General features: G+C 71.2%; 1 protein-coding gene across 1 annotated transcript in view; it reads right to left on the minus strand.

Moving 5' to 3' along the window:
• Positions 1-1048: 1048 nt before the first annotated feature.
• The window catches only part of MORN1 (MORN repeat containing 1), a 36087-nt gene continuing 20587 nt past the window's right edge, over positions 1049-16548 (minus strand). The window contains exons 11-15 of the mRNA XM_062193317.1: positions 10795-10821; positions 10131-10243; positions 9962-10023; positions 2873-2919; positions 1049-1268 (exon numbers count right to left, since the gene is read on the minus strand). Of these exons, the coding sequence (XP_062049301.1) occupies positions 1159-1268; positions 2873-2919; positions 9962-10023; positions 10131-10243; positions 10795-10821 (359 nt within the window). The 3' untranslated portion in view covers positions 1049-1158. The remainder of the gene's footprint in view (positions 1269-2872; positions 2920-9961; positions 10024-10130; positions 10244-10794; positions 10822-16548) is intronic.

The following is a 16548-nucleotide window of genomic DNA, read 5'->3' on the forward strand; positions in this document are numbered from 1 at the left end:
AGGTCTCTCTGCAGCCGGGTGGGCCTCGGCCATGCTGGGACTCCCCCAGGGACAGGGAGCTCACCACCATGCAAGCTGGCCAGGCTCTGCCCCTCAAAGCCCCCACCGTGCCTCCCCCTGCCCGCCCTGTGCCCACGCCCTGGTTCCTGACTGCCTGGGCCTCCCACGAGGGCTCCCCAGGGCCTGGGGAGTGGGTGGTGGCTCGTCACCCCCACATGCCTGCCTGTGAGCACGCCCTCCGCGCTCCGTCCTGCGTGTGAACACCCAGGGCTGGACGCTGACCCGCAGGTCAGGAGGTGGCCAGGCAGGGGCGGCAGAGACTGAGGCCCGGCCACAGCCTGAGGAGGGGCAGTGCTGTCCAGGAGCCACAAGAGGGCGCCCTCGGCAAGGGGCAGGTGCACACCGCAGGGCCCCTGACGCCGGGGGACGCAGGGGTGTGGCCAGGACAGCCACCCTGCCCACCCGTAGGGAAGCCCCGTGGCACGCAGCAGTGTGGCCCTTGTGGGCGGGGTGACCACCGCTGGGGACACAGGGCATCCGCTTGGCTCTGACCTACCCGGGGGGGGCTGGGGCTGGGCTCAGGCTGCCCCTCCCTCTGCTTCCTTTCCCTGTGAAGGAGGAAGTGAGTGGCCGGCTGGGAAAGCGGCGTCCAGGCAGGTGCAACGCGACCAGGGCCACCAACGTGCCGGGGGCCATGGCCAGGCCGCGGGATGGGGGTGGGGACGCTGGCACCAAGGGGTGGAGCCTCTGGGCGGCAGGGACCACGCGTGGCTGCTCAGAGGCGGCCTGGAGGCCCCCGGACCGCCCCTTGCTGGGGACGGGGTCGGCCACAGACACAAACCGTGGGGCTCAGGGCCTCTGCCCACTGCCGGTCTGATGCAGGACTCTGTGCCCAGCCTGGGAGGGGCCAGGGGGGCCGACATCCACCACGTGCTCCTCCTAGGCCAGTGCTGGCCAACCCAGGCCCTGCCTGCCCCCCCGATGCATGTGCAGGTGGGGTGCTGAGAGCCGCGACTGTGACCATGCTGTTTTATTGAGCCGGCCCTGGGATCCTCCTGCCCCCCGATGCTCTTCCCCCTGGAGGTGCGGACGGCCTCCTTGGTGGCTGGCGGCTCTGTGTGCGTTGTGGGTGCCTCCGGCGTGGGCTCCGGGGCCTCTTCAGGGCGGAGCCCCCTTCCCCACCACCCGCAGGTGCTTGAAGGCGGTGGGCAGCGTGCGGCCCAGGAACGGGGGGGTGGTCCGGTCGTGGACCATGATCACGTACTCCCCTGCAAGGGAGGGTGTGGCCTGAGCTCAGCCCTGGCTCCCGGCCCCTGCACCCACAGGGACCCCCGCCCTTGGCACTGCGGCCCCAGGACCAGGCTGAGCCCTCAGGGACCCCCGCCCCCGGAAGGCAAAGGGGGAGGAGGGGGTTCTGGGCCGATCTGGGTTCCGCTGGGCCCCCGGGGCCGTGGGGCCACGTGGCGGGGAGCAGGGCTTCTCTGGGACAGAAGCTGGCCACTTCCTCTCCAGTGCTCTGAAGGCCCGGCCGCGGGCTGAGCGCCCTCCCAGCCTGCGGGCCGTCTGCAGAGCCTCCGAGTTGGAGAAACCAGACAGAGGCAAATAAGGAATAACAGAAAGTGCGGTTGCCATGGGAACCGCGCCCGCCCTCCCCCGAGCCGCCGGGGCTGGCACCAGAGCGTGGAAAAAGCTCCCGGGGAATGCGGCCGCCGCCGAGTGGGGGCAGGAGCCGGCCTCACCGCGGCCGGGCGCATTCCGGAGCCCCGCGCCTGCTGCGCATTCCTGGGCGGGGGCGGGGGCCGGCGAGGGGCGGCGGGCGCAGCCTGGTGGGCCGGCCCAGAGGCCTGCATGGCAACGCCGCGGTGTTTCTAGGTGTTCCCCACAACACTCGGCCGCGCCGCGGCGGCCAAGGACTCCTGGCCGCGGAGCCGGCGTGAGCTCAGCGGGCAGCGGCCTGATCTGACCCCGCGCGGGAGGCCTGGCCGTGACGGTCATGGGCTCCAGCCTCAGGCCTGGTGTCCCCTGAGCCAGCTCCCCTCCGGAGCCCTGGCCTCGCACCCAGGACCCTCCGACGGGGGTTCTGAAGGGGTGAGGGGCAGGGAGCGCCCGTGGCGCCAGCCTCTTGGCCGGCCAGTGGACGCGGTGAGGGCTGCTGCGGGGACAGCTGGGGACGCTGCCCAGGGCTTGGCCCCACCCCTGGTAAACAAGGACCTCGCTGGCTGCGGCTGCCCTGCAGGGCCTGGGGCCCAGGTCGCTGCGGGGTGTTGGGGAGCCGTGGCACGCGGGCCACAGGGGCTCTGCCGGCCGTGCTAGTCGCACAAGGGGAGACCTGGCGAGCAGAGGCTGGGCCTCGGGCCTGCTGGCCTCCCGCCAGGAGCCCAAAGACGCAGAGGGACACAAGGCGCCCCTGCTCTCCCAAGGGACCCGGGGTCTGTCCAGCTGGGCGGTGCTCCCGTGCTCTGACACTAGGGGGTCCTGGGACCCTCCAGCACGGAGGGTGGTCCCTCGGCCTCGGCTCTCTGTGGGGCCCAGGGCTGGAGGCTGCTCCGGGGGAGGCCCATGGCCCACAGGTCTCCCCCCAAGGCTTTCCCAGCCTCGCCTCGGCTCCCCATGTCCCTGCAGGCCCGTAGGGTCAGGCGGGCACTGTGGGGGCCTGAGACCTGAGCGCCCCCAGACCGGCTGGGCCCTTTGACCGTTCAGCTCCTAGAGGAGCCCCCCCCTGGCCGCCCCACCCCGCCCCGCCTGGTTCCCTCCTGTGCCTGTGTCCTAACCCCTCCCACCCATGGGGCCTTGGGGGGCACCATCCCTCCAGGACCAGCAGCCGCCGGGCAGCCTGGGGCCAGTGCCCGCCTTTGCAGGACTCCAAGCCTACCTGGGTACGCCTGTGCCGGCAGCGCCGCGGTGGCCGTCCCGTCGGGCCTGTGAGGAGAGGAGCAGGCCCCTGAGTGTTCTGCCCCCACCTCCCGGCAAACCACACCCCAACAAGCATCAGCAGAGTCCCCGGGGCCCCAGCCGAGGGCACAGGCGTGGCCGGGCCCCTCACGGCGGCAGCGTGTTCTCAGCCCTGTGGCCACCCCGGGAGCGTCCACGCGGCCTGAGCCGGCTCTGGGACGCCGAGCACAGCGTGCACCTCCGGGTCCCCAGACACAGGCGCCGTTCTCGGGGCCGCAAGGCCGGCGGCCGCTGCAGGGGGACACGGTCGGGCTCAGAGGGGCAACCCCGACGTGCCCCCCGCAGGGACCGAGGCTGTGCCACCTGGGTGACGGTGGGAGGGGTCGGTGCCCCGGGCCTCTGTGTCGGCGGGGAGCGCTGGGCTGCAGTGGGGGCCCGGCCGCCCGCCCCCCTGCCTTCAAAGCCTCTGCCTGTGCTGGATTCGCTCTCTGCACGTCGGGGCCTGCATGTGGGGCTGGGCTGGGGCTTGGGGCTCGGGGCTGGGGGCTGGGGCTGGGGCTGGGGGCTCGGGGCTCGGGGCTGGGGCTGGGGGCTGGGGGCTGGGGCTCGGGGCTGGGGGCTGGGGCTGGGGCTGGGGGCTCGGGGCAGGGGCTGGGGGCTGGGGCTGGGACTCGGGGCTGAGGTCTGGGGGCTGGGGTCTGAGGCTCGGGGCGGGGTCTGGGGGCTGGGGTCTGGGGGCTGGGGCTGGGACTCGGGGCTGGGGTCTGGGGGCTGGGGCTGGGACTCGGGGCTGGGGTCTGGGGACTGGGGTCTGAGGCTCGGGGCTGGGGGCTCGGGGCTGGGGGCTGGGGCTGGGGCTGGGGGCTCGGGGCAGGGGCTGGGGGCTGGGGCTGGGACTCGGGGCTGAGGTCTGGGGGCTGGGGTCTGAGGCTCGGGGCTGGGGGCTGGGGGCTGGGGGCTGGGGCTCGGGGCTCGGGGCTCGGGGCTCGGGGCTGGGGGCTGGGGCTGGGGGCTCGGGGCAGGGGCTGGGGGCTGGGGCTGGGACTCGGGGCTGGGGTCTGAGGCTCAGGGCGGGGGCTGGGGGCTGGGGGCTGGGGGCTGGGGCTGGCCGCTGGGGTCTGGGTCTGGGGCTGGGGCTTGTGGCTCGGGGTGTCTCCTGCACCTGAGCCCCAGCCTCACCCTGAGGGTCTCCCCCACCCCCGCCCCGCACGCGCATTCTCATCCCCTCCGGCTTCGCTCCTGGCTTCCCCAGACCGGTCGGCGGGGAGTTCCGCTGCCGGCCTCTGCCCTTGCTTCCCAGGCTCGCTGGGCCTCAGGCAGGGTCCGTTACTCCAGCGTGGGGTGGGGGCCCCCTTGCAGCCCACCGGCGGCCCGCAGGCCCCCCACCCCCCGGGGGGCCTCTCCTGCCTCCAGAGCTGCCTGCCCAGCACCCGCTGGCCTGGGCTCTGCGGACCTCGGGGGGCCCGGGCTCCCTGACCTCCCACCGACGGCCAGGGCCCCGGGCCCGTCTCCTGCTTCTCCTGCCTGCACCGCTCGTCTGTCAGACTGCCGGGGGCTGGGGCTGCCCAGAGGACGCCCAGGACATGGGACCTGGGCACGGGTCCTCCGACGCGGGCTTGGGAGTGGGGACCGGGCAGAGGCTGCTGGCCCCCCTGACACCCACAAACCTGTCCTCCTGGGGCGAGAGTGTGGAGCCCACGGAAAGTCCCAGAGTCAGGGGCCCTGGGGCATCCTGGGAACACCCAGGGGACATTCAGCCACTGTTGGAGGAGCCTGGGGCGTGGCAGGAGCCCCTCCCCTGCAGTCTGGATGGGGGAGGGGCTGGCCCCCAGCGCGCTCCTGGAGGCCTCCTGGCCGGGCAGAGGGGCTGGCGTGCAGGCCAGCTGCTGCAGGCCACGGAGTGGGGCCCCGTGGTGAGGCGGACAGCTCCCTGGAGGGCGTTCTGCCTTTCCAGGCCCCCGGAGAGCTCAGCGAGGCCTGTGGTCAACGAGGAGCCTGGCCCTCAGGTGCCCAGGTGACCGCCAGATAGGTCCCTGCCCCTGGTGGGCCTCGAAGTCCCCACGAAGACGTCCCCAGGGCTTGGTCAGCAGAGTCTGACCTTCCCGGCCTGCATCGTGCTGCGCCTGGTGCCGCGGTCAGAGAGGCTGGGCCCTGCCCGGGCCTTCACTGCCCAGGGGGCCTTGGGACCGAACCCCTTGCTTGGACACTGTGGGCTTGGTGGCCTGGGGACTAAGATTGGACTGGAGCCTGGCGGGTGCTGGCCATGTGGGACCCTGGGTGCCAGGCTTGGGGTGGGGGTGGCCAGGCTGGAGGCTTCGTCTGGGAAGCAGGCGCACGGCCCCCTCCTCACACCTGGCTGTGCCCCGACCCGGGCGGCTGGACCTCTGGAGGGGATGTCCCACGTGAGCGGCCCCCAGACTAACAGGGCCTTGGGAGCTGCGAGCCCACAGCCAGCAAGACACAGGCCGGGAAGACACTGCCTGGGGGTGCCGGTTCCCAGGAAGCTGGCCCCAGCCCCCAGGGACGATGGATGGTGGCCCCACGGGAGCCTGACCCAAAGGCCCCAAACAGAGCAGCCAGCACCTAAGGAGTGGGGGCGGGAGGGGCCACGGGCCCTGAGCCACGACGCACGGCCTCTCCCCCACTACAGGCAGGCCCCGAGCCTCCGCCCCAGGGCTACCCGGAGGCTGGGCAGTCACTGGGGCCCCTCCCGGCCCCCCCCCCAGCTCGCGCAGGGCCTTGGGCAGCGGCCACGGGGGGGGGGGCAGGAAGTGGAGGCCTGACAAGTTCTGGTCTGGGGGAGAAGCCCTGGACACCCCAGGGCCTGTGCCGGGCGCTGCTCGTGGCGGGCTGCGAAGGGTTAAGGCCGCTGTGGGTCATTAGGGGTCATTATCCCGCCCGGCCCAGCTGCCACCCGTGCCTCCTCCAGAATCCCCACGCCCAGGAGCTCCCGCAGGGCTCAGGCGGCCCTGGACCCCACGACCAAGACCCTCATGTCCTCCAGAGCCCGGATGAGGGCTCCGCCCCTGTGCCCCCCAACCCCGCCGTGGCAGGGCGCAGGACTGGAGGCCTCCCGGGCGGAGGCGTCAGTGCCCGCAGGGCCCAGACAGGACGGCTCTGAGTGCCGGAACCAGAGGGGTGTGCAGGTGATCTGGTGGGGAGGCAGAGGCCGTGGCCATGGCCGTGGCCCTGACCTCTTCTGGGTCTCTGAGGTCTGTTCCAGTTCACAGCCACTGGGCCCCAAGGGCCGGCCAGAGGGGAGACGTGCCACGTTTCCACGACCCCTTTGAGACCCCTCTGGGCCTGGGCGCCGGGGGCCGTGGCCAGCCGGGGTGTGGCCAGCACTGGTCCTGCCCCCTGCTCGGGTGTGCAGAGCCCAGGATACTGGTGTCCCCTGGGAGGACTTCCAGGTCCCTGGTGGCCCGGCTGAACTGGCGGCCGAGCGCAAACTACCCACGTGAAGAAAGAATCAACTCCATCCGGCCGCGTCTGGGGCGAGGCGGGGTCCTGTGCCTGTAGCCCGCGCGCTGCCCGCACGTCCTGGGCTGGGAGAGGCGCGGCCATGAGCCGGCACCGCCCGGGGGCCCACAGGCGCCGCGCCCCTGGGAGACCCGGCAGAGCCTGGAGCACCGCGGGGGCCGCTGTGGAAACAGCCGGTCCTGGGGAAGCAGACCCGGGCAGGGGGGTCCTCGCGTGTGGCGCTGGGGGACGGGGTCACAGGGCTTGGCGAGCCCCATCCTGAGGCAGCTGCACCTGTGACCCCTGAGAGCCGGCATGGGTGGGGTCTCCCAGCTCTGGTGCTGGGGACGGAGCCCCAGCCCTGCCCCTGCAGTCGGGGCCTCTAGGCCCCCACCAGCTGCAGCCCCCGTCCCCGCTTCCTCCACCCCCACTGGGGGGCCAGGCCAGGTGGGCCTCCCAGGGTGCCGGGGCGCTGCCCCTGAGCCCCTGCCCTGGCTGTGTGTCCCCGGCACTTGTCCTGGATGCACAGGGTTTCTTGTGCAAACCCTGGGAGCTGGGGGCGGGGCCCACAGGGGGTGGGCCAATCCGGGGGTGGGGTTGCATCTGGGCGGAGCTACAGACAGGGGCAGGGCTATGGCCAGGGGTGGGACTGTATCTGGGGCGGAGCTACAGACAGGGGCAGGGCTATAGCCAGGGGTGGGACCGTATCTGGGGCGGAGCTACAGACGGGCAGGGCTATAGCCAGGGGTGGGACCGTATCTGGGGCGGAGCTACAGACAGGGGCAGGGCTATGGCCAGGGGTGGGACCGTATCTGGGGCGGAGCTACAGACGGGCAGGGCTATGGCCAGGGGTGGGACCGTATCTGGGGCGGAGCTACAGACGGGCAGGGCTATGGCCAGGGGCGGGGCTACAGCCAAGTGCTTTGAGGAGGCAGGACTGAGCAGGTTAGAGCCCTGTTCCGCATGGTAGCAGATGGGAGGTCACACAGCTGGTTGAGGGGTGCGTTGGAGGGGGCAGAGCTCGGAGCCCCTCACCCTTACAGAACCCTCACCCCCTCACGGAGCCCCTCACCCCCTATGGAGCCCCTCATCCACCCTAGGGTGCCCCTCACCCCCCTCATGGAGCCCTCATTCCTTCATGGAGCCCCTCACCCCTCACGGAGCCCCTCACCCTCCCACGGAGCCCCTCACCCCCTACGGAGCCCCTCACCCCCTCACGGAGCCCCTCACCCCCTATGGAGCCCCTCATCCACCCTAGGGTGCCCCTCACCCCCTCATGGAGCCCTCATTCCTTCATGGAGCCCCCTCACCCCTCACGGAGCCCCTCACCCTCCCACGGAGCCCCTCACCCTCCCACGGAGCCCCTCACCCCCTACGGAGCCCCTCACCCTCCCACGGAGCCCCTCACCCTCCCACGGAGCCCTCACCCCCCTTTGGAGCCCTCACCCCCTCACGGAGCTCCTCGCCCCCCTAGGGTGCCCCCATCCCCCCACGGAGCCCCTCATCCACCCTAGAGTGCCCCTCACCCCCTCACGGAGCCCCTCACCCTCCCATGGAGCCCCTCACCCTCCCACGGAGCCCCTCACCCCCCTCACGGAGCCCCTCACCCCCTACGGAGCCCCTCACCCCCTCATGGAGCTCCTCGCCCCCCTAGGGTGCCCCCATCCCCTCACGGAGCCCCTCATCCACTCTAGGTGCCCCTCACCCCCTCATGAAGCCCCTCACCCTCCCACGGAGCCCCTCATCCCCTTCGGAGCCCTCACCCTCCCACGGAGCCCCTCACCCTCCCACGGAGCCCCTCACCCCCTTCAGAGCCCCTCACCCTCCCATGGAGCCCCTCACCCCCCTTCGGAGCCCCTCACCCCCTTCGGAGCCCCTCACCCCCTCACGGAGCCCCTCACCCTCCCATGGAGCCCCTCACCCTCCCACGGAGCCCCTCACCCCCTTCAGAGCCCTCACCCTCCCATGGAGCCCCTCACCCTCCCACGGAGCCCTTCACCCCCTTCGGAGCCCTCACTCCCTCACGGAGCCCCTCACCCCTTCAGAGCCCCTCACCCTCCCACGGAGCCCTTCACCCCCTTCGGAGCCCCTCACTCCCTCATGGAGCCCCTCACCCTCCCATGGAGCCCTCACCCCCTTCAGAGCCCCTCACCCCCTTCGGAGCCCTCACCCCCTCATGGAGCTCCTCGCCCCCCTAGGGTGCCCCCATCCCCCCCACGGAGCCCCTCATCCACCCTAGGGTGCCCCCTCACCCCCTCATGAAGCCCCTCACCTTCCCACGGAGCCCCTCACCCCCTTCGGAGCCCTCACCCTCCCACGGAGCCCCTCACCCTCCCACGGAGCCCCTCACCCCCTCATGGAGCCCCTCACCCTCCCACGGAGCCCCTCACCCCCTTCGGAGCCCTCACCCCCTCATGGAGCTCCTCGCCCCCCTAGGATGCCCCCATCCCCTCACGGAGCCCCTCATCCACTCTAGGGTGCCCCTCACCCCCTCATGAAGCCCCTCACCCTCCCACGGAGCCCCTCATCCCCTTCGGAGCCCTCACCCCCTCACGGATCCCCTCACCCTCCCACGGAGCCCCTCACCCCCTCACGGAGCCCCTCACCCTCCCATGGAGCCCCTCACCCCCTTCAGAGCCCCTCACCCCCTTCGGAGCCCTCACCCCCTCATGGAGCTCCTCGCCCCCCTAGGGTGCCCCCATCCCCCCCACGGAGCCCCTCATCCACCCTAGGGTGCCCCTCACCCCCTCATGAAGCCCCTCACCTTCCCACGGAGCCCCTCACCCCCTTCGGAGCCCTCACCCTCCCACGGAGCCCCTCACCCTCCCACGGAGCCCCTCACCCCCTTCGGAGCCCCTCACCCTCCCACAGAGCCCCTCACCCCCTTCGGAGCCCCTCACCCTCCCACGGAGCCCCTCACCCTCCCACGGAGCCCCTCACCCCCTTCGGAGCCCCTCACCCTCCCACGGAGCCCCTCACCCTCCCACGGAGCCCCTCACCCCCTTCGGAGCCCCTCACCCTCCCACGGAGCCCCTCACCCCCTTCGGAGCCCCTCACCCTCCCACGGAGCCCCTCACCCTCCCACGGAGCCCCTCACCCCCATCACGGAGCCCCTCACCCTCCCACGGAGCCCTCACCCCCCTCACGGAGCCCCTCACCCTCCCACGGAGCCCCTCACCACTTCGGAGCCCCTCACCCTCCCACGGAGCCCCTCACCCTCCCACGGAGCCCCTCACCCCCTTCGGAGCCCTCACCCTCCCACGGAGCCCCTCACCCTCCCACGGAGCCCCTCACCCCCTCACGGAGCCCCTCACCCTCCCACGGAGCCCCTCACCCCCTTCGGAGCCCTCACCCCCTCACGGAGCTCCTCGCCCCCCTAGGGTGCCCCCATCCCCTCACGGAGCCCCTCCACCCCTCTGGCCTCCTGGGCTCCTCAGTCACAGGGGCCAGAGCTGGTGCTGGCCACCGTGGGCAGAGCTGGGCAGACCCCGCGCCTGCGGCACTGCAGGCCTGGGAGAGACAGAAGCAGGTGTGGCCCGAGTGTGGCAGTGCCGCGATGGCAGGGGTGCCGTGGGCACAGCAGCCCGGAGGCGGGGCCGGCCTCTCTTACCTGCGGCCGCCTGGCGTCTGCTCCACAGTGGGCGCCGTCCTGCCAGGGCTCAGGCCCACCTTCTAGAAGGATCCACGGGGGAGGGGAGGGCAGCGTGGCTGAGTGCTGGGCAGCGGCAGGCCAGCGTGCCCCCACGTGGCCTCCCCGCCCTGCCCGGGCGCCTGCTGACCTCACGCCGGCTCTCCAGGAAGAGGAAGGGGCGGTAGCCGGGCGGCGGGGGGCCCAGGAACAGGTCAGGGAACTCGGCACAGCCGCTGTCCACACGCCGCGCCCGTCCGTGGGCTGTGGAGACAGGACCGTGGGAGAGGCTGGGAGGGCCGAGCGGCCACATGGGCTCACGGGGCACCGCTCACACACCTGCCACGGCCATCTCCAGGTGCTGCTGAGACTGGCCGGGCCAAGGATGCACACTGTCCTGGAAGCAGTGTAGACAAACAGGGTAGACAGGGCAGTGTAGATGGAGCAGTGTAGACAGGGCAGTGTAGACAGTGTAGACAGGGCAGTGTAGACGGAGCAGTGTAGACAGGGCAGTGTAGACAGTGAAGACAGGGTAGTGTAGACGAAGCAGTGTAGACAGGGCAGTGTAGACAGTGTAGACAGGGTAGTGTAGACGAAGCAGTATAGACAGTGTAGACAGGGCAGTGTAGACAGTGTAGACAGGGCAGTGTGGACGGAGCAGTGTAGACAGGGCAGGCACTGTGGTGACATCTGGACCCCAGCCCCTTCTGGCTCCAGGGTCCCCGGTGTGGGGCTGGGACAGGTGTGTCCCTGGAGCTCCGCCCACCCACAGGTGGAGGGGGGCGGTGGCCTGGGGGGCAGCACCACCCTCCTGCCGCCTTCACACGGGGAGTCTCTGCGGGCTGGGTGCTTCCTGGAGCCCCCATGCACATCAGAGCCCACTTGCTAAGGGGCTGGGTGAGGGGTCCCCCGGCCCCCGGGGCAGTGACACCCCCCTGAAGACAGCGGAGACAGCCCGAGGCCGCGAGCCCTGTGCTGTCTGCCCGAGCGAGGGTCCCCAGGCAGGGCCCCTTCGGGGGTCTCCCAGGGGCAGGCAGGGGCCCGGTGGCCAGAGGCATCCCCGTCCCTCCTCAGAGCCAGCTTTGGCGGGGCAGCGGGGCCTGGGAGCTCGGGCTCCGGGCCGTGATGTGTCTCCGGGGCGTCTTAACCCGTCCTCACGCGTGTGGTAAAGCCGCGCTGAGCAAGGACGCCCTCGCCGTGTCCTGGGCAGTGACCGGGAGCCGCGCTGCTGACGGCAGAGCTTCTGTCTGTAAGCACCCGTACGTCCCACCAGGCTGGGCGGGGGCCCGCACGGGCGGCAAGGTGACCGCCTGGGAGTGGGCTCCAGGCTCCGGCGGACACCATGCCCGGGGCCTGCCCTCCCAGCCCCTTCCCCTACCCCGCAGGCTGCCGGGAAACCAGGGCGCACCTAGGGTGAGCAGGGCCGCCTGCTGACCTTCTCCCCGGGCAGCTGATGGGAGGGAAAGAGGGCGTGGGGCCCCAGGAGCCCCCGACCTCCATGGTGGGGGAGCTGCTGGCCGTGCAGGCGGGACTTCTCTGTGGTCCAAGACCCTTTTTGTCTCAAGTCAGAGGAGCCCAGCAAGAAAGGGCTTCAGCCGAAAGGGGGCCGGGGCCAGGGCAGGGCAGGGGCAGGGGCGGGGGTTGGGGCAGGGCCAGGGCCAGGGAGGGCAGGGGCAGGGCCAGGGGTGGGGGCTGGGGCAGGGCCAGGGCCAGGGAGGCAGGGACAGGGGCAGGGCCAGGGGCCGGGCAGGGCCAGGGGCCGGGGCTGGGGCCACCTGGTCCGAGGCCGAGGTTTGCTCAGTGCGCGAGTTCTCCACACCCAGACCACAGACTGACCGGGCTCCCCACGCCAGCCAGCCCACCTGCTGGTCTCCTGTCTCAGACGTGAAACCCAAGTCAGCCCACCAGGCCCCGGGCAGCCTCCGCCCCGTCCGTGTCCCCGACCCCTAGGATTTCTGCTGTGGTGACAACAGCGGCAGCGTCCACACCCAGGCCTGCCCAGCGCTCTCCGCCTGACGCTGGCACTGCCCTTACTGGACGTGACGTGTGGGCCCCCTGGCCCTCTGCCTGCCTCCGCAGGGCAGCCAGGCGCTGCTCACTGTCGGTGCCGCTGGTCACATGGAGAAACATCCTGCCCGGCCCCTCCCCGTGGGCGCGCCCCCCGCCGGCGCCTCCCCAGCTGCCGCTGTGGCCCGGCTCATGGGGCAGCATCCACACAGGCACAGGCTGCTGTCCCCAGCCACCCCCCGTGTAGACCTGGGGGCAGAACCTGTGAGGTGGGGTCCGGCCAGGAAGCATCCAGAAAGCTGACAGCTTGGGCCTCCCGCAGGGCACTGGGGCCTCGGGGAAGGCGTGGCCAGAGAGGGGCCCAGGCCGTCTCGCCGTAGCCATGCAGGACCACCCCGGCCCGGGAGCCACATCGGGCTCAGTGCACGGCTCCCTGGAGGACCTGGGTCCCCAAGCCCATGGTCTGTGTCCTGTACCCCAACACCAGGGCCCTACTTGGTCTGCTCAGCGTCCCCGGTCCCAGGTGTGGCCTGACCACTTCCCGGCGACGTAAGCCCACGCGGATTCCTGCAGACACGGTCCTTGGAGTGTGCCCTGCACCCCAAACCCTGGATCTGCTCCTCTACCCGGCTACTCCATCCCCCCCGCCACGGGAGCCCCTCCAGGGGTCCCTCTTGAATCCCCCTCTGTGGGCTGCTCCAGGGCCACCGTCTGGGGCCAGGGCGCCACCATTTGCAGCTGGGACAAGCTGTGCCCGCCCCTGGCCTCACCCTGCCACTGCGGCCACGCTGGGTGCATGTCCAGCGTGGGCCACCTCCCAGCCAGGCCGACGGGGGCAGCAGGGCTCGGGGGCCCGAGACGCGGCTCCCTCTGGGGGGGGGTGATTTCCCACTTCAGCAACTGTGGCCCGGGAGAGGGACTGGGCTGCGCCCGCTCCGAGTGGAGATGGCCGTTAATTATCGTTTTACAGCGACTCAATTAGGCTCCCTAGTGACCTGTGTAGGGCACGGAGGCGGGGACGCGGGCTGGGAGACGCAGGGACCTCGTGGGGGCGGGGACACGGCCAGGAGGCGGGGCACCACAGGAGGAGTCAGAATCGCCATCTCCTTCCAGTGAACTCCAAATGGCCGAGCGTTATTGGCCCTCAGGGGCTGTGTGCCCGCTTGGAGGTGACCGGACACAGCGCATTAGTCTTTAGGAGTGGACTGCGTGGCCACGCCGCCGGGACGGGGCGCAGGCATCACGGTGACCCCAGGGCCGTGCAGGGCCAGGCGGGCGTCCCCAGGCCTCGGGAGCCCCCGGGCAGCTGGGCCATCCCTCCTGGGGGTGCTGTCCCCCCGCAGCCGTGCCCCGCCCAGGCCTCCAGGCGTGGGGCCTCGGGTGTGGAAGCCCCCGCAGAGCCAGGTCCCCGCTCTCCCTGTGGGTTCCGCCCACTCTGTCACCCCGGGGACACCGCTCCAGTGGGTGCCCTGCTGCTCTGAGGACACGGCCTGTGCTCCCAGGGTGGACGTGCAGGACGGGCTTCTCCCTGGGGGGGCCTGTGTGTGCCACAGCCTCCTCGCCGCCCCACCCCACTGCCCGCGCCAGGCCGGCTGCGCTCAACCCTAAGGGCCGGCCCCCGCAGCAGAAGTTCATGGTGCGGGGAACACGGCGCCTCTCCCAGCACCCGCACCCTGCGTGCCGGGCCCAGGCCAGGTTTGCTTTTGTCCAGAGGTGGTCACTTCTAGAGTGACTGCACGGCCGGTGGGCAGCGAGGTGCCCGAGCCTGCTTCTGTCCCCTGCGCCAGGCTCCCAGGGTCGTGGTGGCTCAGGGACCCAGGCAGACACGGTTCCGTGGCCACGACTGTGACCCACCTGTGGAGGAGCCACGGGCCAGTGAGGGCAGGGCCACGGCTTCCTGAGGAGGGGCCCGGCACTGGCCCAGCCCCCAGGCCACGCCTTCCCTAGCTGCAGGGAGACCACACTCCTGTCCTCAGGCCCCACCCCCCCCCGCAGGTCTGCTTCTGCCCCTCCCCACCGCCAGCCCACCGGCTTGGGCCAGCTCTGCACCTGTGCGTGTCCGGACCCCAGGGGCTCCCTGCGTTCCCCTCAGTGCCTGGAGGCCGCGACGGCAGCCCAGGGTCCTGGCAGCCGCCTCCTGCCCGCTCCGAGCTCTCTACGCCCCAGGCGCCATCTGGGTCACAAGGCCCACAGCTGGGCCCCGACAGCCCTGAGCCCTGCTCACTGAGCCAAGGACACCCTGACCACCGGCTGTGGTCTGGGGCCCCGGGCGGTGGCCGCTGATGGACAGACCTGGGCGGAAGGCATGGGGGTGACCGCATGGGCTCTGGGACCCATGGGAGCCGTGCCTGAGAGGCCCCGGGTGAGGCCAGCAGTCCCCAGGGAGGTAACATGGACCCCTGGGCCGAGGGCCACATGGGGGCCTAGGGCCCGGAGCTGCCAGCAACCCTGAGTTTGCTTCACTGTCACCGTCAATGTCTGAGCACAGTGCAGCCCCGGGTCAGGGCCAGCAGGGCAGGGAGGACGGAGCTGCAGCGCCCTGGCCGCAGCCACCCGGGGCCGCCGTCCCGGCTGTGCCCACGGACACAGACCCTGTGCCCGGCCGGTCCTCCGCTGAGTGGTCCTAGCCGCTTCTTTCTCCTCCTCTGGACCGGCCTCTGTAGCATCGGCAGAGGTGGACGGAGCCACCAAGGCCGAGACGGGGGAGGCGGGCGCGGACATCTAGGCCACAGCTTCCCATCGAGTATGTGGGCCGGGACGTGGCCTCCAGCCTGGGGGCGGGCTGGCCGGGGGGGCACTGGCCCCGGGCATGGCTGTGGCCTCTGAAAGGGGCCTTGCCCTGTGCCACAGAGCCCCCCTTCTCCCCATGGGAAAACTGCTGCCCCCGTGGGCTGTGTGCAGAGTGCAGGGTGGGGGCTGGTGCAGACCCCAGGGGGAGGGACTCCTGGCCTTGGGCTCCACGGGAGCCCCGAGGGCAACGGTCCTCCCCAGCATTCAGACAGAGTAGACAGCACGGTCAGCAGCCGAATCCTCTTAGAGGTGGGGGAGGGGAGTTCTTTCTTTTCCTTTAAACTTGACCCCAATCGGGGCCGGCGCTGTGGCTTAGCAGGTAAAGCTGCCGCCTGCACTGCCGGCATCCCAGCTGGGTGCAAGTTCGAGTCCCAGCTGCTCTACTTCCAATCCAGCTCTCTGCTATGGCCTGGGAAGGCAGTGGAAGGTGGACCAAGTCCTTGGGCCCCTGCACCCACGTGGGAGACTGGAGGAAGCTCCTGGCTCCTGGCTTTAGATCGGCTCAGCTCCGGCCGTTGCAGCCTTTTGGGGAGTGAGCCAGCGGATGGAAGACCTCTCTCTCTCTCTCTCTCTCTCTGATTCAAGTAAACAAATCAATCTTTAAAAAAAAAATGATCCCAATTACAGAGCAGCTGCAGAAGACCCCACCCCAGCCCGAGTTTGTCTCCCACCAACAGGGGCACCGTCCACCCCGCATGAGCACCGCACAGCTGTCCATCAGGGTCCCCGCACCCAGACCCTCCAGGCTCCGGGCCCCAGCAGCGTCCCTGAGCGGCGAGATCCGGCTGGGCTCACCGCACCCCTCCCCCCCCCCCCCCGACAGCCCGGAAGCTTCCTGGCCGTCTCCCTGCCGCTTCTGCCGGCTCCAGGCCAGGTCCGCGGGGGGCCGTCCATGCCGGGGTCCACGGAGACTGCTGGCACGGGCAGACGCGGAGGCCGAGCCTCCCTGCGTGCTGCTCCGGCCGGCCTAGGAGGGTGGTGCCCGGCCCTCCCCTGTGGGCTCACTCGGCCCTGTGTGCAGAGAACCCAGGTGGGGGCACCATGAGGGTATGGAAGGCGTCCTGCCCCGAGCCCTGGGCTCTGCACCCCTGACTTGGCCCTGGCCTCATGCTGACCCCATCCCACGTCACAGCCTCACCCCTGCACTGGCCCCGTCCCAGGTCACAGCCTTACCCCTGCACTGACCCCGTCCCAGGTCACAGCCTCACCCTGCACTGACCCTGCCCCAGATCACAGCCTCACCCTGCAGTGACCCTGCACAGAACCCGTCCCAGATCACAGCCTCACCCCAGCCCTGCACAGAACCCGTCCCAGGTCACAGCCTCACCCTGGCCCAGCACAGACCCCGTCCCAGGTCCCAGCCTCACCCCTGCACTGACTCCGTCCCAGGTCACAGCCTCATCCTGGCCCTGCACAGACCCCGTCCCAGGTCATGGCCTTACCCCGGCCCTGCACTGACCCCGTCCCAGGTCACGGCCTCACCCCTGCACAGACCCCGTCCCAGGTCACGGCCTTACCCTGGCCCTGCATAGACCCCGTCCCAGGTCATGGCCTTACCCCGGCCCCGCACTGACCCCGTCCCAGGTCATGGACTCACCCCAGCCCTGCACTGACCCCGTCCCAGGTCACAGCCTCACCCCTGCACTGACCCCGTCCCAGGCCACAGCCTCACCCCTGCACTGACCCCGTCCCAGGTCACGGCCTTACCCTGGCCCTGCATAGACCCCCGTCCCAGGTCATGGCCTCACCCCTGCACTGACCCTGTCCCAGGC

Source organism: Lepus europaeus, chromosome 5 (assembly GCF_033115175.1).
Source record: "Lepus europaeus isolate LE1 chromosome 5, mLepTim1.pri, whole genome shotgun sequence".
In the NCBI taxonomy this organism is placed as follows: domain Eukaryota; kingdom Metazoa; phylum Chordata; class Mammalia; order Lagomorpha; family Leporidae; genus Lepus; species Lepus europaeus.